Source organism: Silurus aristotelis (assembly GCF_946808225.1).
Source record: "Silurus aristotelis genome assembly, chromosome: 17".
Classification (NCBI taxonomy): domain Eukaryota; kingdom Metazoa; phylum Chordata; class Actinopteri; order Siluriformes; family Siluridae; genus Silurus; species Silurus aristotelis.
The window spans coordinates 14,365,097-14,389,576 of record NC_139590.1 but is presented as its reverse complement, the minus strand read 5'-3'; the positions used below and the strand labels follow the sequence as shown (position 1 = coordinate 14,389,576).

At 39.6% G+C, this 24,480-nt stretch overlaps 2 protein-coding genes across 4 annotated transcripts; both read left to right on the top strand.

Moving 5' to 3' along the window:
- The first annotated feature begins 432 nt into the window (after positions 1 to 432).
- On the top strand, positions 433 to 3,782 carry alyref (Aly/REF export factor). 2 transcript variants are annotated; one of them, XM_083565962.1, is made up of 6 exons: positions 433 to 785; positions 2,258 to 2,419; positions 2,507 to 2,654; positions 2,734 to 2,830; positions 2,925 to 3,117; positions 3,198 to 3,782. In XM_083565962.1, the coding sequence occupies exons 1-6, from the start codon at positions 531 to 533 to the stop codon at positions 3,210 to 3,212; spliced, it is 870 nt and encodes a 289-aa protein (XP_083422088.1). In that variant the 5' UTR covers positions 433 to 530; the 3' UTR covers positions 3,213 to 3,782. The 2 variants fall into 2 exon arrangements, with proteins under 2 accessions (XP_083422088.1, XP_083422089.1); XM_083565963.1 differs by having other exon boundaries at positions 434 to 785; positions 2,764 to 2,830.
- An 866-nt stretch (positions 3,783 to 4,648) lies between these two features.
- arhgdia (Rho GDP dissociation inhibitor (GDI) alpha) lies at positions 4,649 to 23,948 on the top strand. 2 transcript variants are annotated; one of them, XM_083565987.1, is made up of 6 exons: positions 4,649 to 4,845; positions 18,119 to 18,314; positions 19,412 to 19,495; positions 21,045 to 21,121; positions 21,768 to 21,831; positions 22,533 to 23,948. In XM_083565987.1, the coding sequence occupies exons 2-6, from the start codon at positions 18,128 to 18,130 to the stop codon at positions 22,730 to 22,732; spliced, it is 612 nt and encodes a 203-aa protein (XP_083422113.1). In that variant the 5' UTR covers positions 4,649 to 4,845; positions 18,119 to 18,127; the 3' UTR covers positions 22,733 to 23,948. The 2 variants fall into 2 exon arrangements, with proteins under 2 accessions (XP_083422113.1, XP_083422114.1); XM_083565988.1 differs by lacking the exon at positions 4,649 to 4,845 and adding an exon at positions 17,081 to 17,654 and having other exon boundaries at positions 17,756 to 18,314.
- The last annotated feature ends 532 nt before the right edge of the window (positions 23,949 to 24,480 follow it).

Genomic DNA, 24,480 nt, shown 5'->3' with positions numbered 1-24,480 from the left:
CTGGAGGAACGTTATCTAATTTCACTGTGTAATATGTCAGCTATATATGGTAGAAATGTCAATAAAGCTTCTTGACTTGACTTGAAAAGACTCGAATCTATAGCTAGCACCGGCCCTGAGTTTCACTGAACTAAAACTTTGAAAATAAAACGGCAACTATAAATAAGAGTACCCATGACAGCTGTTATTCTTATATATTGTTTGGTAATAATGCAACATTTATTCTAGGCCCAAGTTTGATTTGTAGCCCTTAGTAAAAAAAAAATGTTTGGGCAACTCTGGTCTAAATGGACGTGTATGAAACGTAGCGAGTTTCACCGATCAACCTGATTGGCTCAGCTACCGTAGAAGCGCTCACCCTTCGTCATCACGCCTGTGAAGTCGCGGCGCCTGTTACGTCATCGCGTCTGCAGTATATAAAGCGTAAGTGCGGGTTTTCCTCTGTTACAGGTTCTGGTTAGGGTCGGAGTAGCTTTAGCTGCTAGTAGTGTTTTTCTTTTTTCAGTCAATAGGCGCGTTAGCATTAAACAATGGTAGACAAGATGGATATGTCGTTGGACGACATCATCAAGCAGAGTAAGCAGCGGGGAGGCGCGGGCGGCCGCGGTGGGAGAGGTGGCCGGGGCCGAGGAGGCGCTGGCGGCGGACGCGGCGTAGGAAGCGCCGGTCGGCTGGGAGGCAGCCCCGGTGGAAGCTATGGAGGTCGCGGCGGAGGCTTGGGCCTAATGAGGAATCGACAGAACCTGGGCCGTGGCAGAAGCAGCAGACCCACACCGTACAGCAGGGTAGGAGAAAGCTAAAGAAAACAAAACAAATTGGCTGAGAAAAGCGGACCGAACCTTGCGCACATCCAAAAATGCCTGGGTGAAGTCCCCGTGTTTCCTTTCTAGGCGTGCTAGCATACGCGATGGCTAGCTCGCTAGTCCGCCGTGCTACATGCCTCTCCGGAGTTTCTCTGGAAATGTGATAGAATGTGGAGAAGCTCTTTAAATTTGGCTCTTAAAGTTGTGCATAATAATCTCTCCTCTCCCCACACCCTATTTTGTCTTTTCGTCGTTTTGAGAGAGAGCAAAAAAAGAGAAAATAAAATGAAGAATATGGAGTCCATGAGCTAACATGGCTACATCGTGGCTAAAGTGGTTTAGCGGCTAACCTTCAGCGAACGGCGCCATTTTGGATCCAACATCTTCTCTGTCGGTGAAAATGGTGGCTTTTCCATTAGTGCTTACTTCGACGGCCGACGTCCATCTCCCGAAAGCATCCGAGATGACCAGCGGCACATCTTGAAGATTTCGTCAGTTTTTTCCCCACCTTTGTTTTTTAAGGCCTGGTCTGACGGAGGCCTGTTTTCTTGCTGGAGTTCTTTGTCTGGGAGGGGCCCGGGTTCAGTCATTAGTGGTACTGTAGTATTTTAAAGATAAATACATCAGGAAATGGACTTCAGCTTTTAGTTGACCACACCTAAGCTTTTTTATTTTTATTTTTTTTAATATTGGGTTAAAAGAGGCTAAACCTTTCCCATGTTTAACATTACAAGCTGTGCCAAACATGTATGATTCAAAATGGACGCTCGTTGGTCGCAAGGCAGCCAGTAATGGACTTTTTATTTTTTCATCGGCATTTTATGGACTTCAGAGATTCATCCCAGCACCATTTCCAGTGGAACCTCACATCTGGAGGGCTAGGATTCATTTTAACATGAACGGCAAGAGACTTTTGGGGGTTGTTTTCCTGGCTTGGTATAGTTACTTCCCAGTTGCAAGAATTTCAATAGAAGAATAGCAGTACCTCACCAGGTGTAGGCGTTCAGAAATTTGCACAATCCATAGGTCCAGTCTGTTTTCACCCCTGGTTTACGGGACAGACAAATCTATATTTAAATGATGGTTTATGGCAGACTAGGAATCTGGTGGACCCCCAAGAAATGGATTGAGAAATTTAGGAATTCACATTGTATGCTTTTACCTTTTTTTTTTTTTTTTTGGGTTAAATAAATCTTTTTTATAGCCTTCCCCAATCTGGATTCCTACACTTGGTGAACAGTGCTGCACATGTCGGTCCTTTCTCTGCATTGTTTACTTGTTTGTAGTGATGGGGTGGGCAGGGATTGCTGGATCGCACTGAACACTGTTAGCTGGGTGCCGTCGGCCTTGTTGAGGTGGAGCCCCCCTGCTTGCCCCAGCACCCAGCCCGAGTGGACTGTCAGTGAGAGACGGGATCCGAAGTCAGCAGGTGCGTTCTCTCTCGTTTGTTGCAGCCCAAGCAGCTCCCCGACAAGTGGCAGCATGACCTGTTTGACAACGGCTATAGCACCAATGCTGGAGGCGGCGGCGGCGGTGGTGGAGGAGCAGGAGTTGAAACCGGTGGAAAGCTGCTTGTGTCCAATCTTGACTTTGGTGTCTCCGATGCAGACATTCAGGTACTGCATAAGTCTAGCTAATACTGTTATGGTTTAATCAATATGTTGTCTTAATCAGTTGTTCATGAATCTGTTCCTTCTATGCAGGAGCTTTTCGCAGAATTTGGCACCTTGAAGAAGGCTGCGGTCCATTATGACCGGTCCGGCCGGAGTCTCGGCACTGCAGATGTCCACTTTGAGAGGAAAGCTGATGCTTTGAAAGCAATGAAGCAATACAATGGTGTTCCTCTTGATGGTGAGTTACGGACATAGCCTGCTTTTGTTTTTTTTTTGTTTTTTATCCCCCTCTGATGTAATCTCTGTTAAGGTTCCAGATGATTCAACTGTCGTTGGCTCTGTTGCAGGTCGTCCAATGAACATTCAGCTAGTTACATCACAGATTGATGCACAGAGACGAGGTCCAGTGCAGGGGTAAGCAATTTTCTTGTAGCTAGGGTCAGTTTTTGAGTTGGACTAAATAAAATGGTAAAATATTTAACTTTTTTTTATTTTTGATACCTTCCAGCCTGATTCGTGGTGGTGGCGGTGGTGGAGGCATGAACAGAAACAAGATGGGGAGCTTTGGCGGCATGCAGAGAGGACGAGGAGGTCGGGGAGGTGGTGGCCTCAGAGGCCGTGGAAGAGGGGGCAGAGGCAATAACAAACAGCAGCTCTCAGCAGAAGAGTTGGATGCCCAGTTAGATGCCTACAATGCCAGAGTATGTTTGCCATCTTTTTTTGGTGGGGGGGGTAAGAAATCTGGACTCTTCAGTGTGTAACTTTCCATTTGTTTTTACAGATGGACACCAGCTAAGCAGTCTTGGCTATGCAGTCTTGGTTTTTTGGCAGCGACATGGGATTGCGGTTTAGCTTCAACATGCCGGACGTTTTACATTTACATGTCTTCAAAAGTGATTTAAATTTGTGCACCAGTTTTCTCCTTTTAAATGCAATGACATTTTTTTACCTACCATTTATTGTTTTATTTCCTTTTTTTTTTTTTTTTTGAAACTTAGTCTGACTGTAGGACTTGAGCAAGGAAGGTGCTTGTCTTTACTTTCCTCTTAGTTCATTGTAATAAAACCTGCAGTACATAGTATCCAAGAAGTGACTCTGCTTCCTTTTGTATACAAGTAATTAGTGTAAAAAACTGTACAGATGTTTGATTGTAATGCCATTAGCAACTATGATATTGTTCCTCTGCTGTTAATACTGCTGATGTCTAGCATTTAGAACACACATGGCAGGTTAGTTTGCACTTCATTTGGATTTTTAATCCTTTTTATAGCGCTCCATAAATGCTGTTTGTTAATCACATTAAATATTTGTACATAATGGCAGTGATTGTGTAAGTCTTATGATTAAATGAAAACACCTTCCAGAGTCTTCTGTTTAAGTTTTCACTGAATGATTCCAGCTGGCAGGAAACTACATTCTTTGTGGAATTGTTTGGAACAAGGACTAATTTGGAAAGCATGTTATTAAACAAGGTTTTTTTATTTAAGCCTTGCCCTAAAAGAGAACTTGGTATTTATAGTCTCCCCCTCCCACGGGTCAGTTTGTTAATTCCCTTAACTAAATGTTGTATTCCAGTTGTGTGTAGCAAAGTATGTTTTGTAATCTTGGGTCTAGTCAATTTTCTGCCTTGCATTGTTCACCAGATCTCAGGTGTTGCACATTACTCAAGAATTAAAGCCCATGTAACTGATAAGTCAAGTGGGAAAACTAAATTAGCCCTGTGTGACGAAAAGCTGTTACGGAATTATTATTTTTTTGTCTGATTCTAGCTGTTCAATGGAAGACTGGGAGATCTGTAGGATTTTTTTTTTCTGCAAACATTTTAAGATAAACTACAAGTATCTAAAGTTGAATACAAACTAAAGTCATGTTTATTAATGTTTGTATTTGGATTGGTATGAGACATGATGGGTTCAATGTGGCTGCATGCCAGAAATTAAGTATAATAAGAAAACTTACAGCTGTTGTGATTTGCTTTGATTGGTTGCAAATTTTGCTTTTGCATTACTGTATTTTGGCCTTAAGATAAATGCTTTACTCAAGCAGTGCATTTATCCCCCAAAAAAATTTTTGGCCCTCACATGTTTTGAGAAATCATTCTGAATCAGCCAGCATATGAAAGAAACGCTTGCTGCACTTCAATGCTAAACGTAAAGAAAACGACATTGAAAAAAGAAAAAACCGCATCAACAGATTTTTTTTTCCTCCTCACGACGCCCTAATTTTTGACTCGTTTTTGGTTGGCGGACGGTGTCGTTTGGTCTGCGCATGTGCGCAGAAGGGTCGCTCGCGAGCACGCGCGCCCGCGCCGGTATTCCCGGAAGCTCGTGGCTGTCAGACATCGCCGCTCCCTCCTCGCGCCATTGAGAAGTCAGTTGACGCTCAGCGTTAGCCTTCTAGACTCCCACACGGAAGCTCGCAGCTCTTCGGTAAGCGCTTTTTAACACCAGATATCTCGATGAATTAAATAAATATACGTGATTGTGCGTTGTTCTGCAGGGGAAAAAAAAATCTGAAAGCGGTTTGGGTTGTTAGTTTATGAATAGAGTCTGGACGTCTCATGAGCTCCCGTGCTAACGCTCTCGAGTCGGGAACTCGCTAAAGGGAAGGGGGAAAAAAAGCTGAAGTTGCTCCTCAGATATTTCCATAATAAATAAATAATTTAATTTTGGGGGAATTATTTGCATTTCTTTTTGTTTGTGTGTATTTTTTTCAATATCCAGCCATAGCCGTTGTGTTAGCAGTCTGGTCTGGTCTGCTTGTCTCACGTGCTGCTCAGAACCGGGGCTGAATAATGATCACTTATTGTCTGTGGCAGGATGAAACCCCGAATGTAGTTTGTAACCTAACGTGGATTTGTTAGAACAATCTGCACACGTGCTTTTTTTTAATCTTTGGAGGAGAAAAATACACGATTGCCGCCATTATGTGAAGGTTTAAAAGTTGTAAAACGGATCCACGCTTTTGACATTTCCTTTTTTTTGTTTCGGAGTCCGCGGCTGTGGGAAAGTTGAATTACTTTTCCCTCAGAGGGATTAAACAAAAGCCAAAAATAAAGCTCCCGGAAATACACAAACAGTGCAGCATCTGCTGAAACGCATGTCTTAAGTAATTAAAGGCTTCATATATGTGTTGCTAAACGGAGTGACATGAGCTTCCAGAATCTTCGAGACAATTGAATAAGTCGGTAATGCTACACTGTTCTACATGAGTATACACCGGAGTGTGCTTTCATCCCACTTTCCGCGTGTATTAAATTACTGTGCTGCTGTTTATACAGTGCTAACTTTTTTTTTTTTTTATCTTCTCTGGGTGTTTAATGGCCGTCTTGCTAGGCTAGCGAGCAAGTGTAATTTTTTTGTACCCGTATTTCGGGTAAGCCCCGCCCCTGTGTCGAGATTGCGCGGACGTAATTCTCCAATCAGAACTCGGGACTGGAGAATTGACCAATCCTCGGGTTAGATGTGTGTGTGGTTCGGCAGCAGCAATAAATACGGGTGGGAGAATAAGGGTGTAACTTCCTGTCTTTCGATAATCAAGAATTGATAGGTCAAAGGTGGTTAAAAATGCGGTCAAATAATTATTTTTTATTCATCTCTGATTTCCTTGTAGTTTGTGATTAGGGATTGTATTGTGTGCTTTTGAGTTTGAGAATCAGCTCCTGGGTTGCATACAGGAGTGGTTTATTCTTGATCTGATTTAGATCGGGGTTATGGTGAGTGTAAATGCGGAGATTGTGGCTCTGATTTGCCCGAGAAGGAGACTTGGATATTTGTTGATGTTCTAAAATGAAAGAGAGAAAAGGCAGGCGCCTTGGTGGAGGAGAGGAGAGGAGGGGATCGGGGTGGTGGTGGAAGTGTCTATACTATGAGTCGAAACCTTAAAAGAGGAATACTAAAAGCAGCCACACCGCTTTGTCTGATCTGCTTCCTCTTCCTCGTCCTGCCTGAGTTTCTAGTCTGTTCTGGGTGCAGTAAAAGCAGGGCGGTGTCTGCCCCCGCGTCACTGCTGCAACTTCTCTCCGGCCAAATCTGATGCGACTCTTAACGCCTTCACGCCATCTTTCCATTCATCTAAGTGTGATCTCTAATGCCAAAGTGTTCTGTTGCTCGACAGACCGGTTGATCTTTGGGTGAAAGGCAGGCTAGGTCATGTGAAAAGTTCACATTTAGGACAGACCGGGTTTAAACTGCACTACTCTGAACCGGATTTGTAAAATTCGTCGGTTTAAAGAAAAAAAAAAAAAAAAACAGAAGGAAACTCGCAGTATATATAAATTGTTCAGCAGTTGTGCTTGGTGGCTTTTTTTCTTTTTGTCTGATATTAGTGCCTTTGCATATCAAGACGGCTGACAAGTGTATTTAATTTACTTTTTAAATAAAATAAATATATTTTATTAAAGAAAATATATAATTTAATTGGTTGTCCATTCAGATTGGGGGGAAAAACAACCTTTATGTAGTCTAATCTTATGACTAATCGTTTTAAATGAAATCGGATTGTATGGGGTTGTACTGATCTGAACTAACCCACTACATAGGACAAGACAGTCACTGATTAAACACTCGATTCAGATTTTTCCCCCCATAACGGATATAAAAAATACCTTGTGTGAATGTGAATATCTCTCCTCCTTTCTTCATTTGGTGTAACCATGCTTTGCATTTGCACAGAACTTTTGTGATTTATTATATATATGTATGTATGTATGTAATATCCCGCACCAAAGGTCTATCGCTGGAGGATTTTCACCATGTAATCTCAATTGTAGACATTGTTGTGCATGGGGTGTAAAGTTCAGCTCAGGTTTTATTTATACCATGTCCTACTGTGTGGCAAATTAGAATTTTTGAAAGGCAACCAGAATCCAGATTAAAGCAAAACCACCCAAGTGCTCCAACTTTTCTCCATATGTAAATAAGGGTTGATGCAGAAGTGCATTTACACCAACCGTGTTGTAAATTCAACTGATTGGCTTTGGTACCCTCATGAATTACAAGAGTAAAATGTTAATTTGATATATTTTTATTAAGTATGATTTATATATTGTGTGAAGATTAACTGCTAATGAAGTAATAATACTTTCTTTTTTTTCCCCTCTCTTTTTCTCTTTTCTTAGAATAGGAATGAAAACGAAAGATTATTGGTTGATTCACGTTTTTCCAGTAAAATAAAACAAACGGATGAATGACTGATAAATCAGTGTCTGAATGCATTGCAAATGTCTCTTTTAAATGTACCTTAAACTCGGATGTGTTTGAACAACATCTTAATCATCTTACTTTCTCCAGCAGTTTGATGGAAAGTGTGAAAGTTGGCTTGTTTGGTCTGTTGTTTTGAATTAATGTCCAAAATAAACTCTGCAGTCTGATGAATATACTGGAATGGAAGCATAAAAGTGAAATACAGGTAAATTAATAAAAGCATCAGCTTTGTGCCGTATAAAGGCACCATAACCTCATACCACTGTTTATAGCATCATTTAGCTAGTGACATGAAAAGTGACCAGGCAGCATTTTTATGAATTTTTTTTTTCTCCCTTACATTAGACTACATCTCCCCCCTTCTCCATGGCATGCTTGGTTACTTTCTCAGTAGTATGAGTCATAATTTAATTTTCTTCTTGACATAAAGTGAGCCCCAAGTGCTTAAAATTTTTTTTTAATTCACACACCAGTGCTAATGAAAATGTTAATGCACAACTTGAACGTGCCTCTGTATTTGTTTTATGTCAGTTAATTAATCGAGTTCTTTTATGAATCCTGTGTGTGTGTGTGTGTGTGTGTGTGTGTGTGTGTGTGTGTGTGTGTGTGTGTGTGTGAGGGAAATAGCAGTCCTGGTTAGAAGGTCGTGGTTGCCACGAGGCCACCTGGGGAGTTTGGATTTCATCATTGAAAGGTAGTGTCTGAGCTCATTTTCTAAACACTGGAGCACTCTGGACAGGTAACACACAAGATGCTGCGGGATGAGAAATGGAGGGACAAGGAGATGATTCAGGCCGAAGAAAACGCCAGAAAGTTTTGGATAATTTCAAACTAAAACACAAACACTGAACAGTGCGAGTACAGTTTTTAAAGTCATTTGAAATAGTTTTTTTTTCTTCTTCTATACAGCGCGTTAAAATAGTCAGAGCAGGTAGTCGAGTGGGCTTTTAAAGCTGCCGATAATTACACGGATTTAGTGCGTGGAAAATTTTGAGCATCTTTTCCGGAGACAATAGAACCTGCTGTGCGAGATTTAATAAATAGATACATGTATGAGAATAATAGTTTCATTAAACGATTATTTTCAACTCTATGCGGCCACTGCAGATGGACTTTAGGACCACACTTGTATTTGTATTATGATGTTATATGGCAATTAAATGCACCAAATGGGTCTAGTTTTCATATATTCTTGTATGCAATAATTTCAGCAATAAAAATTTTTTCTAAAAAAGAAAACAAATTACTTGTTAATTTTCAAAGAGTCTTATTCTGTTCCTCTTATTTTCGCTAGAATACTCGATTACTAAAATAATCGATAGCAGCAGCCCTACAATGGACTTGTGATAGTGTTATTTAATAAAGTGAGGTATTTCCTTTGAACCTTTTATAGTGGTATAATCAAAAAATTTTGAAACCCTTTGTGAAGACTTTTCGAAGGTTATTAATTGTTCAGAGTAAACATTATTTCCCCAGTGACTGTTAGTGTTCAAGCATGGCCTTGGTGATTGTCTCTCTGCCTTTTTTTTCTTGCAAATGTGCTCCGAGCGGAAGAGGTCTAGCAAAAGAAGCTGTAAGAAACAGGAACCAGAAAGAATGTAGCCCTGCGTCACCTCAAGTGCATTTCCTATCATTGATATCATGCACAGGCTGTAAGATGGGTTTTTTGTGGCTCTCATTAGATTAGATTATAAGATTTTTTTATTTTTTACTGATGCTGTCGCAGTTCCCTTTTTTTTTTTTTAAAGCCAGAGCTAGGAAAAGGACAGTTATTCATGTTGCCATGGTTCTGTGTACACCAGATAACTGTAATTGTAAAACATGCATCACATGAACCAGCTTTTTGACGCCACTGCATGAATATCATTCCTTTGGGCTTAGCAGAGTTTTCAGGAATCATTTCAACTTAATGGAAAAATGAAATTGTAAAATGAAAACAATAATCTATCTGTGTTCGATTAAAACCCCTTGTTCTAAATCAACAGGACTTTGAACTCGTCTTAGTCCAAGAAGAAATAAACTTTAGGATTGAATGAATAACACGGTGCGCAAGCTACAAAGGTAATCCTATTTAACCCCGACGCGTCAAATGTAGTGTAAAATGCACAATCTCTAACCACAGCTGCATAGAGGTGAAGGCAGATGCTGAGAATCTGATGCCAGGTGTTCAGTCCGTTACCTCCAGCTATAATTTTAATTACACCCTGTTACACAGAAAGCTCCAAAGTGCATATGAGGTGCAACATGTACAAAGAGAGAGGAGTAAAAAGAGGAGAGTGGCCTTATTAAAAACTCATGTAAAATACTTTGACCTTTTGTTGAATGTTTTGGCATGTATGCATACACACCCAAGAAGACATCTAGATGATTCTCACAGCCTGTGGTGGTTATAAAGGGTGTATGACTTCTTAACATTAAAGCACCATGGCTCAGATTTAGAATCTGAGCACATCTAGCGGTTTGAGAACTCAGCCGGTCCCAGGGGCTCTGAGCCTCAATCTGAACAAAAGAGCAGCTCCCATCTTCCCAGGCTGAGTGTCTTTCAGCGTGTTCTTTGGCCACGCTGTATTCTTACATCACTTGCTGTTCTATGCAGTCGTCATCTGCCTGGTAATGTGCATTTAGTTTTAACACTTGCTGATGCTGGTTACAGCATGGCACAAGTGCTGTTGACTAGGTAGTGACCATGATGAACTTGTTTTAAGTTTTGTTTTCTTCACAGCATTGCAGACTGCTTTTGTCAGCTCTAAATCTAAGAGTAGAGGAAAATCAGCTCTGTCTAGGGCATCATGTAAGCATGTTTGGTGTCTGGAATTTTCAAGATTTTCATGAATATTGAGTAATGGAGTTAGAAATTGTCTCAAAGTTCTCAAACAAAGGAAAGTGGGCCTGTTTATAAAAGCTCATGTCCCAAGTTTAAATAATTTATCAAGTTACATAAAGCAGTGATTTTCATTCAGGGTATAAAGACTTTCCAGACTTGTTTCTTGGATACTTGTTTTGAGGATTGCTTATTGTTTCTGGATTCAACAAGAGTTACTTAACCGTGAAGATTGAAAATCAGCATGTACCTGCAAAACTCACAGCAACTTTCCTGCAGGATTTGATTTCTAGGTTTGGGACTCCTGAGTGGTGCAACGTAAGTGTTTGAAGGTGCAATAGAAATTTGTTGCCTGGAGCCATGAAAGATTACGCTCTTTTGAGGAAATAATTAAATCTAATGATGATGATGTATGCAGAAGGAAGTTGATGGCACTTTCCTCTGAACTTGTTCTGCCATTCCGTGTCACAGCAGGTTGATTTCTTGTCTAGTTAAAGTGCATGGGAGTGTGCTCTTTCTCTGGTTGCTAACTGCGGTACACAGGGGCAAGCTGGCCGGTGGGTAGGAACCAGCATGTGCCTAAATCGGAAAGAAAAATTTAGCTTTGTGCAACGATGTTTGAGTCAGAGGTAGCGGCAGTTGGCGTGTAGCTGATGGTGCTAAAGGGTGCACACAAGTAAGCCTGTCCAAGCTGTTTGTTCTCTACAGTGATGAGTCATGAGCTGTGTCTCTGCTGCTTTTCATACCAGGAGCAAAGAGGAACACAACGCCTAGGAGTTTGAGCATGTCTGTAGTGGGCAGGTCCAAAAGGACAAATGGAAAACTTGTAGACAAGGAAGCAATAAAGGTGAAACAAAAAAGAAACCATGCCAATGAAAGGCCAGTAATACTTTTAAAGAAAAACCGAGAAGTTCACATTGATCTGTAAAGTATTTCAATTCAACGTCCCATGGAAATACATTGAACTGTTTTAAAATGAATCAGCTGACAAAGCTTCTCATTCAGTTTTTTCCCAGATGCTTCATTCTCTAAAGTTGCAAATTATTTTTTTTTTCTAATGCAGAAAAATTTATTCACACTACAAATTTGCTATGCTTAAACAACTTGCATACCAAAACTATTAGATATTGCAGCCAGAAATGTGTTTAATTTATTTATTTCATTTGGTCTCTGCACATTCTCACCCGAATCCCTCGATGCACATTCACACCCTGTCCTCTGTCTTCCATCTTGTGTGATCTGCCTTTGTGAGTTGTGGTGCTCTTTTGAACTCTACTATGATTAATTTTTTAAAAGGTGACACACAGGGAGGTGTTGGCATTAAAGGTCAGTGTAACGACACAGACACTGAATTTTTGTTTTTGGCATAAACACCATGTTTTGGTTGAAGAAAGCTTTTGATTTGGTCAAAGTCTGAGAACTGAAATGAAGCCCTGGGAATGTGTGCTGCAAAGAAACAGGAAGCACACAGCTATAAAAAGTTGCTTCTTCTTTTACTGTGGATTGGGATATTGGCAGTCATAAAACATCCCTCGCTTTGTGATTCTTGTATAAATAAACCCTGGATTGCCCTCTGTATCAAACTTCCTGTCTCTGGATCGAAAACTGGTCCATCAGATGCCACTGATTTTGAATGTTTACCAATTTCAGTGCTTTTAATAGCCAGATCTTAATATTAGTCTCCAAACAATGTTCAAGCAAGCAGTCAGAACAAGTTTCTGAAGAATTGGATAGCCAGTGACACATGCGGTTACAGTGGTTACAATCAGGCTAGTTTGGTCGACCTTCTGCGGGGGAAAAGTAAAGGCTTTCATGCAGAAGCTCCTGACTGTGGAGACTGTATTTATTTGAAATTTTTTTCCCTTATTTGGCTTGTGCACACACATTTCTCCTCATGTCATGCACTCTAGTTATCATGCATGTGTGAGGGTTTAAAACAAGGATGCAAATTTTCTTTCTTTTACACACATGTACATCTCTTTTCATTTCACAGTGTCATTGACAACACGCACATGCGGTTGAACCGCGTGCTTGGTTTTGTTTAATATTTGCATTTTTTAAAACCGCATCATCTGTTCATGTATTCATATTCATATATAAATTTATGCATTCATATTGGATTGCACCCTTAATGCATTGTAAAAAAAAATAAAATAATAATAAACAAACAAGAATTGTTATACATACATTTACAGGTGTGGAGCTGTTATGGGTTTGAGCCAGAGCTAATGGAGAATGAGCATTGCAGCAGAATAGAAGAAACTTTTAAACCAAATAAAATGCCTTGGCTTGTTTGCTTATCATCGTAAATCAGGATGTCCTTTCCAATATTACACCGCCATGCCGTTCAGAGATATTTCTTCTGAATAATGGTGCAAGTTAAACAATGCATGATTCCATCCATCGTGTGTTTATGAAGCCTGTTCATAAAACACACAACATGTTTGTAATTTGGTTGAAGGTGTTGGTATCAGTGAAGCGCTGAGATATATCATAGTGAAAAGGTTGAACAGGTTGTGACCTATGCAAAATGCGTGTAAAATCAGTCATGTCCCATTCAATTTGGAATTGTTTGTTGCACCGCTAAATAACAGACTTGCAGCATATCGACTCTAAAAATATTCTAATTATGCTGGTGTTGTCAGCTCAGAGCGGGATCCTGGTAGTCCCCAAATGTATTATACGCTGTGTCATGTGCATTGCAGGGAGCTAGAGGAAAGTGGGTTTAAAAGTTATTTGCAAGCAGTCTGTTACAGTATGTGTGGCAGTAACATTATCTAGGTCTCCATAACCTTAGTCTGCACAAAGTCCTCAAAACTGAACTACGGATATATCAGCATTGGTTCAAGCCAGTTTTATATATAGCTTTATATATATTTATTTATATATAGCTAAATTTGACAGAAAAGCAGAATTGCTGATGCTTTGTTTTTTTAACAGCAGTAAATCTGAAACATTTGTGGTAGAAAACATCAAAAGCAGAACTAGCACACGCGCACGCACGCACGCGCATACACACACACAAAGAGAGAGCATGCAACGCCAACTACAAAAGCGAGCCAGTGCCCATTTCACAATTCTGGTCTGAGGTTTAAAAGAATCCCAAGCATAGTGAAGGCATTTATTGCATAAGAGAGAGCCGTCATGAGTATAACTCTTCTTTAAAGGGTGAACTTTCTTCTTGGCGCTTCACTGAAATACTTTCTTGATCTCGCTCTTTCTGAGCTCTTCCACAGCTCATTTTCTTTTGAGTGTGATGTACGGAGGTCACCCCTCCTGGTTAGGCTTGACTAGATCAGTAGAGAGATCTGCTATCAGAGATTAACAATGTGAGCATAAAACTGTTTGAAACCAGTTTTGAAGTCTTCCAATCGGAATCAATCAGCTATGATCGGTTCGCTTTTTTGTCCCCATGCTTCATGCAGTTGGTGTTGGGACTAGAGAATTTTGATTGGTCCAGTTCTAACATCACTCCTCACCTCAGTTTAGTTTAGGTAGCATTGTTCTTTGTTGTTACTCGATGTGAGATGAGCAAGTGGTGAAGGTGCTGCTGCAAAACTGACAACCTGTATTCAGAGACCGGTGAGGTGAGTCCTCCCATCTTGCTCTGTGAGGATAATTGTATCTCTCGAGGACACTGATTAAGCTCATTGGGGAATCTTTCTGTAAGTCACTTTGTCCTCTCATGAAGTCTCATTAGCAGCAATCCCAAATGCAGCAATCCTATTGTTGCTTAGAAACAGCCTGCAGGCTGCGTCACCTGAGATCGGGTTGGATTTGTATTCATTAAAGGTGATTATCTGCGTAATACCTGGATCATGCTTAAGGATCATCACACTCCCTCCTTATGATCTTAAAATGAGACTGGAATTTGGCAGGTTTTTAAGAGATTATCTTGACAGATTAGTCTGTAGTGCAGGAGTTTTGCCCAGGCACTGGACTTGTACAGTGGCTGTTTGATGGTAATGTGGTCCGACTACAGGTACAGTGAGGGTGGAGGCCCTAACGTCAAGTTCAATTTGGCAAGTGTGACCTGTGTGTGACAGCTCTGTCAGATTGGCTCAAACAGACTGGGTGTTTCGCTTGCACTGACCCCCTCCAGCCACCCCCTACATTTGATGTGAGGAAAATATAGCCTGTTTATTCAGTGTTGTGCTCAACCATCCGTATAGTTTTATCTGTGTGGTGGCTGCACCCTTATACCGATTTTATTTGCTAGAAATAAACAAGAACCCCACCACTGAACCTATTGTTAAAATAAATAAAAATTAAATAAAAACAAGGCAGCAGGGAAAACTCAGATGAAAAAGACAACACAGTCAGAATAGTCTGAGACCAGTCAATTCTTCCACCATAGCAACATCATTAGTTTATAATTAGTCTCACCTAGATATGTGCATTAGACTCTTCCCCCAGATAATTATTTTGATCTGTACCAGCTTGCAAATCTTTCACATTAATCTTGCACACCAACTGCAATGCCAAGTAAACCTTTCTGACAATTTACCTTAAAACAATAGTGTGTCCTAGGTCAATATTTCTAAACTGTAATTGAATTTGGTGCACATTATCGGTTGGTACATCCTCAGTGCCTTGGAAGAAGCCATACAAATTTTAAATTCAGTTTGTCTCATGAGCCACAGCTAAAAGTACAAACCCAAATGTCTTTCCCAGACTTCTGTTACTTCAAGGTGAATTTGTAAATTCAGTGCATCGACTGGAGTTCACATAATTGCGCCCACTTTGCTTGTGGTTGTGTAATGACATTTCAGGCCATGTTCTTCAGGAGGTCTTTTATTAGAAAAAGTGCATATAGATTATTTTTATTCTGGGCATGTTTCCTGTCTTCTGGCTGCTCCTGTTTGTCCTTTTAGTGGTGCCAGTCTGCAAGCTGTTACATTGCACACTGATTCATAATCCATAGATGATGGAGCTCTAGTATAAGGGCAAAAAACATTTAGCAAATTCCACCTTCTCATACCATTATGAAGTACACGTCTTTCCCACGTCTTATGTTTTTGCCCTAGTTTCTCAACTTCCACCCCCAAACTTCCCAGCTGCTCTGCTCTGAAAGCGCACCCCAAGGGCTGACCTGCCAAAATACGCTGTTGGCAGAACTGGAGATTCTGCTTTTATAGGAATGCGGAGGCCCCGAACGGAAAAATGGAGCAATCTGCTAATAAATTTTCAGTCAGGGCTCTGCCAAGTTCTAGTATATATGGGTGAAACAGTATTATGACAATACTAAGATTATGTTTGCAGTCAGACTAAGTTCTGTGTTTAAGACAAACATCTGTATTGGATGTTGGCGATGTTGTGTAACAATTTGGGTTCATTCCCTCGCACCTGCCTTCTTCCAGAAAGTTCTTCTGCAGCAGTCTTCACATCTGTTTGTAGCACGTGTCTGCATGGCTGAGTGTTGTTTGATGTGATTGATTTAGTGTTGCGTTTTGCTACCATATTTGTGAAATTGATTTGCTTTGAAAACGCTGTGTAAAAAAACTTGTAGCTCAAGGTTTACAAGGCGGGTTTGTAACGTTAAGTAACGCGTCAGAACGGAGAAGTTGCTCCATCAGAACATGCATTTGTGTTTGCAGTAAAAAATCTTTTAATCGTGTATAAATTGTTTGCCAAACTAAAATCAAATTTGCATTTGGTGACTCCCACAAAACTCCATTTAAGGCAAATTTCAAAAGTAAATGACAAAAAGGGTTTTCCAAGAGATAGAAGGAGAAGTTTGACACCAAACAATTCAAAGCAACGTGTCTTTATCTGTTCACCAAAACACACGAGCATATTTCTTAGTACCATGTTCAGAATGTGTCTGTGTGTGTCTGTGTGTGTCTGTGTGTGTCTGTGTGTGTCTGTGTGTGTCTGTGTGTGTATGTATGTATGTGTATATATGTGTGTCTATGTATGTATGTATATATGTCTGTGTATATACTGTATATATAAAAAATTAAATTTATGTAATATATTACAAAAGTATATAAAAAAGTACAAAATATATGTGTGTTTTTATATTCAATATTTGTTCTTTAGTTAATAGATTTAAATGATTATCAATAAAAAAATATAGCTTATTGTTTAGCTTATGTTTAATTAAAAGTGCACATGCTTTTAAAATGGATATATTTAAGCAATCATGATTTACGTTTGTTTATCTTCTTGTGCAAAGAAATTGCACACTTTCTAAAGCATAAAAAGGTAAAAAAAAAAAAAAAAAAAAAAAAAAAGAATTTGTTTCTTTTTTTTGTTTTTTTACTGAGTATCGAATTTTCTTGCATAAACAGCCATATAAAACGATTTGTGGATAAATCCGTAAGTATTCAACTTGATCAATGAGGTTTTCTGTATTACTGGCCTATAGCAGAATTGCATAAGTAATTAACACTAGTCTACTTTATTTTATACTACAGCAAACTGCTGCCTCAGCACATTGTGAGCAAAGCCCCACTTGAAAGTTATTTCGTTTTGTTCTAAGCGTGCTTTCTTGCAAACCAAACATGCATACCATGTAAGGCAAAGCACCTCCAAGCTTGAGTGCTTGTAGCTCTTACAGGAACAGGAAGCTGCAGTTAAGCCTGAGAGGTGCTGCAAATGCTGAGCAGAGACACTTTCATCACCAGTCTTTGGCACATGTTCACTTCTCTTAGCATCCAGAGAAGAATCTGTTCCGGCGCCACTGCATTGCAGCAGAGAAAAACGTGTTCCAGTGGTGTGCATTCATGTTGGTTTTTCCTGTTGGGGAGAAGGAAGCATCACACCAGACTAAAGAATCTGTACAGCCTGTTAGATGTGAGATATTTTAATATATGCCATCTGTGTTGTGAACTATCCCCGATCTTCAGCAGTAATCAGCACTGACCTGCAATGCACTACTCCTTTTTCTCTCTTCCCCTTGAATCTGGCCTCTCAGTTGCAGCCTTTCACCGAGAGCCTGTTCTCCTAAGGGCCGGCCTCCTCCCTTTTCCTCTTGTTTACCATAACAGCCCTGATTACGTCTTCCTCATTGGGCTGCTGCCAAGCCTTTGTGTCCAAGTCACACATTCCGGCTTAGAACGGTTCATACATGCCACTAGTTGGCCAGGGTCAAAGTGCACCATTAAATCACTTTTAGAAAATGGGAACTGCAACTTTGGCTGTTTTTTTGGGTGATCTTGTTGTAAAGGATGTCATCTTTTATACAGAGTTAACGAAATGCGTTCCAATTGTAAGCACCTTTTCTAAGCACATTAAAAGCCTCCTTTTCTTTAGTGAAAGGACCGAGTTTGGTATTTTCATTGCGGCGTAACTTCGCTTCAATGTTCGAAGTGAATTCTGAGATGCTTTTCTGCTCGTCGCAGTTATAAAGAGTGCTTATTTGAATTACACGAGCTTGAAACATTCTGACCTTTTCTACTCTGACTGCTTATCATTAAAGTGTTTACCCCTATAGAACTGCTGCTCATTGGATTTAATTTATTTATTTATTTATTTTTATATGAATTCAAAAAAAATTTCCCTCCACACCGTCCTGTGTATCCTCCCGTCTGGGGAGTCTTTACAACGGTGCGTAATTGGAGATACAAGTAGGAGAGCAAAGGCTACTGATCAAAAGGTCATGAATTGTATCACTTGCAAGTCTCGCGAAGCATAAAATAAACTCAATATATGTGCTTTCGTTCATGTCTCCAGAAGTAAATCATGGCCGAGCACGAACCCACCCCGGAGCAACTAGCAGCCATCGCTGCCGAGAACGAGGAGAGCGAGTCTGTGAACTACAAGCCCCCAGCGCAGAAGAGCCTGCAGGAGATCCAGGAACTGGACAAGGACGACGAGAGCCTACGCAAGTACAAAGAGGCTCTGCTCGGCCAAGTCAGCGTAGCCGTAGGTGTGTGTGGCCCAGGGTTTTTATCCATTACTTAAACTGATACTATGAAAACATTTTTTTATTCGAATAAGATCAAAATGAAATCAAACACTACACTATGTTGCCTTCAAACAAAGTGAAAACAAAAGAATAAAAAAAAAAAAAAAAAAAGGAAACAATGTTCATGATGTTTTTCCCCTCTCAGGAAGATTTGTTTATGTTGAGTGTGGAAAATAGAGGCTGACAGGAAGAAGGTTAGAGTGCTGAGAAAATATTTTGATTTCAATTCTCCTGCGTGAACACGATCTGTATTATATCAAAGTGCAGGTCTTTGTCAAAGATAACTATGTTGGTCATTTTGTAAGCATTTTTTTTTTTATTCGTTATCATGCGATTTTTACTGGACTGCCAGCCAGTTTTGCATGGAGAAGTATAAAAACGACATTTTAAATAAACATGTTTGCTTTTCTAACGACGCACTCGTGTTATGCAACAACGCTATTCTGCCAGCTATCGGGGTGAGGGCTGTAGATGATTATATAATATAATCCTATAACAAGGAAAATACATTTTAGGAGTTATTAAAGTTATAGCTCCAGTTGTTTACTGACACTTAAATGCAACAAAATGTAAGAACAACAATACACAATAGAAAAACTAACAAATATATATGTTATGTTGCAAAAACAAACGGTGTGTGTTGTGGGATGCCGTGTGCCTGAGGGAGCGGGACGGCTGCAGTGCTCATTACCTGACCTGATTTCGGAAAAATTGTTACTCCTGTAAGTGTTCTGGCCATCCGAGCATGTGACTTGTAGATGGGCGGAAACGAGGTCGCATCCCAAGAGGCCCCGCTTTCTGTTGTCCTAAAAGAGCACCCAAATAAGCTCCAGACTGTTTCGTTCCATTTTCTAGCTTTTATTTTTGTCATGTGGCATTTAATCAATTCATTCTCCGCATCGGCATAAAAAAGTTCCTGGAATAGCTTCAGTTCACACATGACTGCACTGATCAAAACACAGCCGGTCGGGGCGTTACATCCAGCGTTTTTGCTACACCGTGTCCTTCGTGTTACTTTGTCATGACTTTTGTTTTTATTTTTATTTTCTCTTGCTCAGATCCCAACGCTCCCAATGTCCAAGTAACACGGCTTACTTTAGTTTGCGACACGGCCCCTGCTCCTCTGACCCTTGACCTGCAAGGTGAGTGACGCCAACCAGACAAGCACACAGTTATCTGTAAGTGGACAGACAGCATGTCTAATGAATTTGAGACCTGCTCGATTTAGAGAGACTGCGTACTTGAGCACGTCCATTCTCATTAAGCAGTATGGATAATGGATAATGGTTATTGATTAATAAGGTACTTTATACATAATGCATTTTATACAAAAAACTGTTCTTATGTCAAATCTATTATGTATAAATTGCTGACTTGGATTTTTTAAAACCCAATAAACTAAAGAGAGTTGTCTAGTTTACCGAACAAACTAAAAGCAGCCGAATGGGGAGTCAATGAAACTTCCGGACCATATAGCAGCATTTTGCAAACTATGTAAAATGTAAATGACTCTTTCTTGGTAATAAAATTCAATTGCAAATGTTTGTATTTTTGTGCAATATGCAGTGGACTTTCCATTTCAATGTTGCCAATGTCTAAACTGGTACAATTCTGTGTGCTAGCAACCTGTTTCCATGTGATATTTATGTTGAATAATGCCATTAGAAATTCCATTTAAATTTTTTGCCGGCAGTGAGTTCATCAAACACTGTGTATGAAATAATAGTGTGTTTCATTGGATGTGCAGTGACGACATTAGCCATATTTGCTAACACATCTGTCCTAAACCCACCAAGACGCTTGAGAGACTAAATATTTGCAAATGTGCCGTTTGTTGTACAATCGCCTACTTTTTTGTTTTCAATAAAAACTAGTGATGAAAGGAGTGACCGACTGTTGCGCAGATGTTTCAATGTGTCTCCAGTATTAACTGAACCCCTCTTGAAAGCCCTGTCCCCTTCCCCTTATCTAAAATCATTATTTATTTGGCCTGTGCTCTCATCTCAGTGTTTTTTTTTTTCCTTGCTTAAAATATGCACTGATGCAGCGCTCTTGCTCAAGGTAAATCAAGATTGTTTTGCTTTCTTTAACATTAAATTAAACGTATCAATTTGTTTAACTCTACTTATAGCTATTAACTATATTCATTGGTGATGAAATTTCAGAATTATACTACCATGCTCACAACCTCTGCCTTATTGGGTAAATCTCAGACTTATTGGGTAATACAGCCTTCAAACATGGATTTAACCACCAAGTAAATGTGGCTACGAGACGATGCAAGGATTTGGGTTTGAGGTAGAGGAGAAATGACAGAATAACTGATTGCACAAAGCCACCTGCTGGTTAAAGACATGCACTGCAGCCTCTTTTCAATCCCTTAGATGTTCCTTATTATTATTATTTTTTTAAAGCTTCTTTCTAAATGGTGTCTGTTATTATCCACCCATTACAAAGGCTAATAATTGCCCAGCACTGTCTTTCCCAAATATTTACAAAAGAAAAGCACCGTTCTGTTTTTATGCAATTTAGAAGTTATTTCTCAGCTCCTAAGTCTATTTATTAGTTTTCAGCGACTTCAGTCGGTATTTCATGGCTACAAACAGCAGTCTGAAGGACTGAAATTAAGGACACCCTTGTATGAACTTTGGTATGTGTGCTTACTGTCTTTGTCTGGGCTTGTGTTCTCAGGAGATCTGGAGAGCTTCAAAAAGCAGTCGTTTATACTTAAAGAAGCAGTGGAGTACAGGATAAAGATCAATTTCAAGGTGAGCCAGTCATTTGCATTTTTTGTTTAAAAAAATTTTTTCCCTATATTTTACTTTGGGTTCATAGTGTGTTAACATACTTTTTTTTTTATAGTGTAATTTATCGTACAATATAAACCGTATTATTAGTATAAAAAGGAAAGAAATTTGATAATGTTTATTGCAATAGCTTTTGGTGTCAGCTGCTAGTGACATCATCGTGTGATAGTTGATCTTCCTTTTAATTTCTTAAAAAAAAATTTTCTTTGCCAATAAACAGGGTTTTTCATGAAAATCGTAAAAAAAATGTACAATGATTGCTAAGAAAGCAAAAGTCAGTAGCGATCAGTAGCTTTAATTTAATTTGCAGCATAACACCACATCTTGCTTTCTATAGTAAATCAATAGGCATATAAATCTTTATAAATCTGACCCGAAGACACAGTCGATTTGAATTTTGTGGCCAAGACATTTAGTTCCTACCTGTCTTAATGCATTTGCCAAGGAAGAGGATCCTGAAGCTTTGTCTGGTGTATCACATCATGTTTAATGTGACGTGCCACTTTTAATGTCGATCCACACTGTTGAGGAAAACTGGACTTGCACTGTTAAAGCATAACACTGCTGTGTAGGAAACTGATGCAGTTTTCTATTGAACTTTTTCCAGGTAAACAAGGAGATCGTCTCAGGACTGAAGTATGAACAACAGACCTATAGGAAAGGGGTGAAGAGTAAGTGTGTGGGTTTTTTTGTTTGTGTGTTTGTTTTTAAAAAACTTTGGCCAATAGTTAAGATACATACATAATACTACTCTGTAGCTGTGCTTTGTGTGTATGTAGGAAATTACATTTACTTTGTCAATTGATAAAAATACTATTTTGAACATCCTTGTAAACATATAGGCATCTTAAATTATTTCTGTCTATGATTTCTGTCTCTTCTCCATAAATTCTCAGGTCAAATTTGTATCTCCTTAAAGGAAACTGCCTGTTACCTTCTACCATTTCTAATAAAAATGACACGCTATCATGGTCGTAACTTTAATCATACATGGCTACTATAGCTTGTTTTAATACTTTGTAATAATTTCCCCAGCAACCATTAAAAACAATGTGAAACTATTATACACTATATGGACAAAAGTATTGGGACTGTGTTCTTCCCCAAACGGGGAAGGAAATGAGCTGTTTCCTGTCTCAGGTTGACATTCCATATGTTCAAAAAGCTCATGAATCTTCTGCTCATGTGTCCATATAGTGTACATTATGTATGGTATCAAACATTACATTTTAAACTGAAATGCCCCTAAACAAGTATTGTGCAGTTGATTATACACACACATTGATTTAAATATTACTCTGTGTTCGGTTCGGTTTTTACTGATAAATGAGGTAGAGGGGTTTATTTTTTAATTATTTTTCTCTGTATACAGTTGACAAGTCTGACTACATGGTAGGTAGTTATGGGCCTCGGCCAAACGAGTACGAGTTTCTCACCCCTCTGGAGGAGGCGCCGAAGGGCCTGCTGGCTCGCGGCACCTACAGCATAAAGTCCAAGTTTACTGACGACGACAAGCACAACCACCTGTCCTGGGAGTGGAACCTCAACATCAAGAAGGACTGGAAAGACTAAGATGCTCCTGAACCTCAGCTGCTTTTCCTCTTCCCCCCCCCCTCTTTCCTCCCCATTTCATCAGGAATAACTGGTTAATCAGCAAACAAAACGTTTCTCACTCCGTCCATCTTCCTACCACTTCTCATTCTTTGCAATCACCCCCCCCCCCCCTCTTCACTCCCTTCCAATGAATGAGTATTGAGGATTTTCATAAAAAATATATATGTGAAAGCAAACAAAAATGTGCACAATCCAAATTTTGTGTTTTTGTTTTGTTTGTATATAAAAGTAAACAAAAAAAAATTTGAGGAAAAAATGTTCAAAAACACGAATGCTTTTGACATGGCTGTTGTTGGTAATCTTCATGTCCCCCATGCTTCTCCTTTTGTGTCCTTTACCCTACCCGTTTGTGTCCAGCGTGCAGATATCCTTACATTCCTTTTCTTTCTTTTTTTATTACCATAATCTGCCTTGATTTAAGTAATGTGGTGCCGCATACTTATGTTTTGCCACTGGTAGAGCTCATGGCATTTCTTGACCCAATACATGTGGGAAAGTGATGTGTGTACCTTTTTGAGATACTCCAATGTCCAATGAGTCCAATGTTTAGTGTGGCTGGTTATAGCTGGCATTTGAAAATCTGTTCCTAGGGACGTGTTTGCATGTGGGTAATGTAGTGTTTCGAATATGTAGCTGTCTTTTCAAATGTGACCTCAGATCTACTAGAGGAGCTCTGCTGATCAGCCTTCCTGGTAGTGGCCTATGTGTCTTCTTTGTTTTTGTTTTGTTGTTTTTGTTTTTGTTTTAAACATGTGGCCTTAAGAAATTATTCCTGTAGCACGATTTTGAGGAACGTGTTGCCTTTTGAAGTGCAACAATTTTAAATATTATCGAATCATTCCCCCATGACTGGAGCCAAAGGTGCTCACTCTGCTTACTGCTGTTTTCCACACGGGAAGGATGGTTTCATTTGGTGCCGCTAGGTTTAATTCCGAACAAAACCAAAACACAAAGGCCAGTTCGACAATGCTGAAAGTCAACTCGATTTCAACCCCACCTCCCGGAGTGTAACTTCTCTTGCTTGATTTGTTGCAAGATTCTGTCCAGTGAAATTTTCTCTCCCTAAATGTGTCGACACAAGTCGTCACCGAGTGCTAAAGAGATTTCTCGAAAGCAGAAAGGGCTGTTTTCGTTTTCAGACCTCAATTATTAAATGATTCAGCAAAAAAAAAAATCACACTGGCTGTGCCTCCACTATTTACCATCACAAGCTGCTTTATGATGACCTCTGACACAAACACAAAACTCTAAGTGAGGTATCCGTAATCAAGATGGACAATACTGGTCTAGGGGTGTGTTCTTTCAATCCGGATTGTAGTCTAGCCGTCTTTCTCTCTTCAGTCCTCCAGTGTAGCTGTTTTTCACCTCAAGGTTGAATCTCAGAATAGTGAACGTGTCTGGTTATCGCGCACGGTTTTCATCGACGAGGTTGCCTGTAATGTTGCGTGAAGATTTTTAGCACTTGCTTCTTCTTTTCATTTGGTCTCTATGTACTTGTCATTCTATCACTGTGGAAGGAGATTACTGTTCCATCTGTGTCAACATTAAAAGTGTTCAAAATAGAATTTGTTTTTTTTTGCTTTTTTTTTTTTTTGCTTTTTCTTTCATTTATTGATGTGGACATACCATTTTTATAATTTATATTTGGTTCAAGTCATAAGGACCATCCTGTTATCAACTCACTCATTCATCCATTCTCAAAGTAA

Excerpts from the sequence above, each read along its gene's own strand:
- alyref (XM_083565962.1), top strand. The coding sequence starts at position 531 with ATGGTAGACAAGATGGATATGTCGTTGGACGACATCATCAAGCAGAGT. Across the intron at positions 786-2,257 it reads GACCCACACCGTACAGCAGG|CCCAAGCAGCTCCCCGACAA; the intron begins GTAGGAGAAAGC and ends CGTTTGTTGCAG. Across the intron at positions 2,831-2,924 it reads AGACGAGGTCCAGTGCAGGG|CCTGATTCGTGGTGGTGGCG; the intron begins GTAAGCAATTTT and ends GATACCTTCCAG.
- arhgdia (XM_083565987.1), top strand. The coding sequence starts at position 18,128 with ATGGCCGAGCACGAACCCACCCCGGAGCAACTAGCAGCCATCGCTGCC. Across the intron at positions 19,496-21,044 it reads TCTGACCCTTGACCTGCAAG|GAGATCTGGAGAGCTTCAAA; the intron begins GTGAGTGACGCC and ends TTGTGTTCTCAG. Across the intron at positions 21,122-21,767 it reads GGATAAAGATCAATTTCAAG|GTAAACAAGGAGATCGTCTC; the intron begins GTGAGCCAGTCA and ends AACTTTTTCCAG.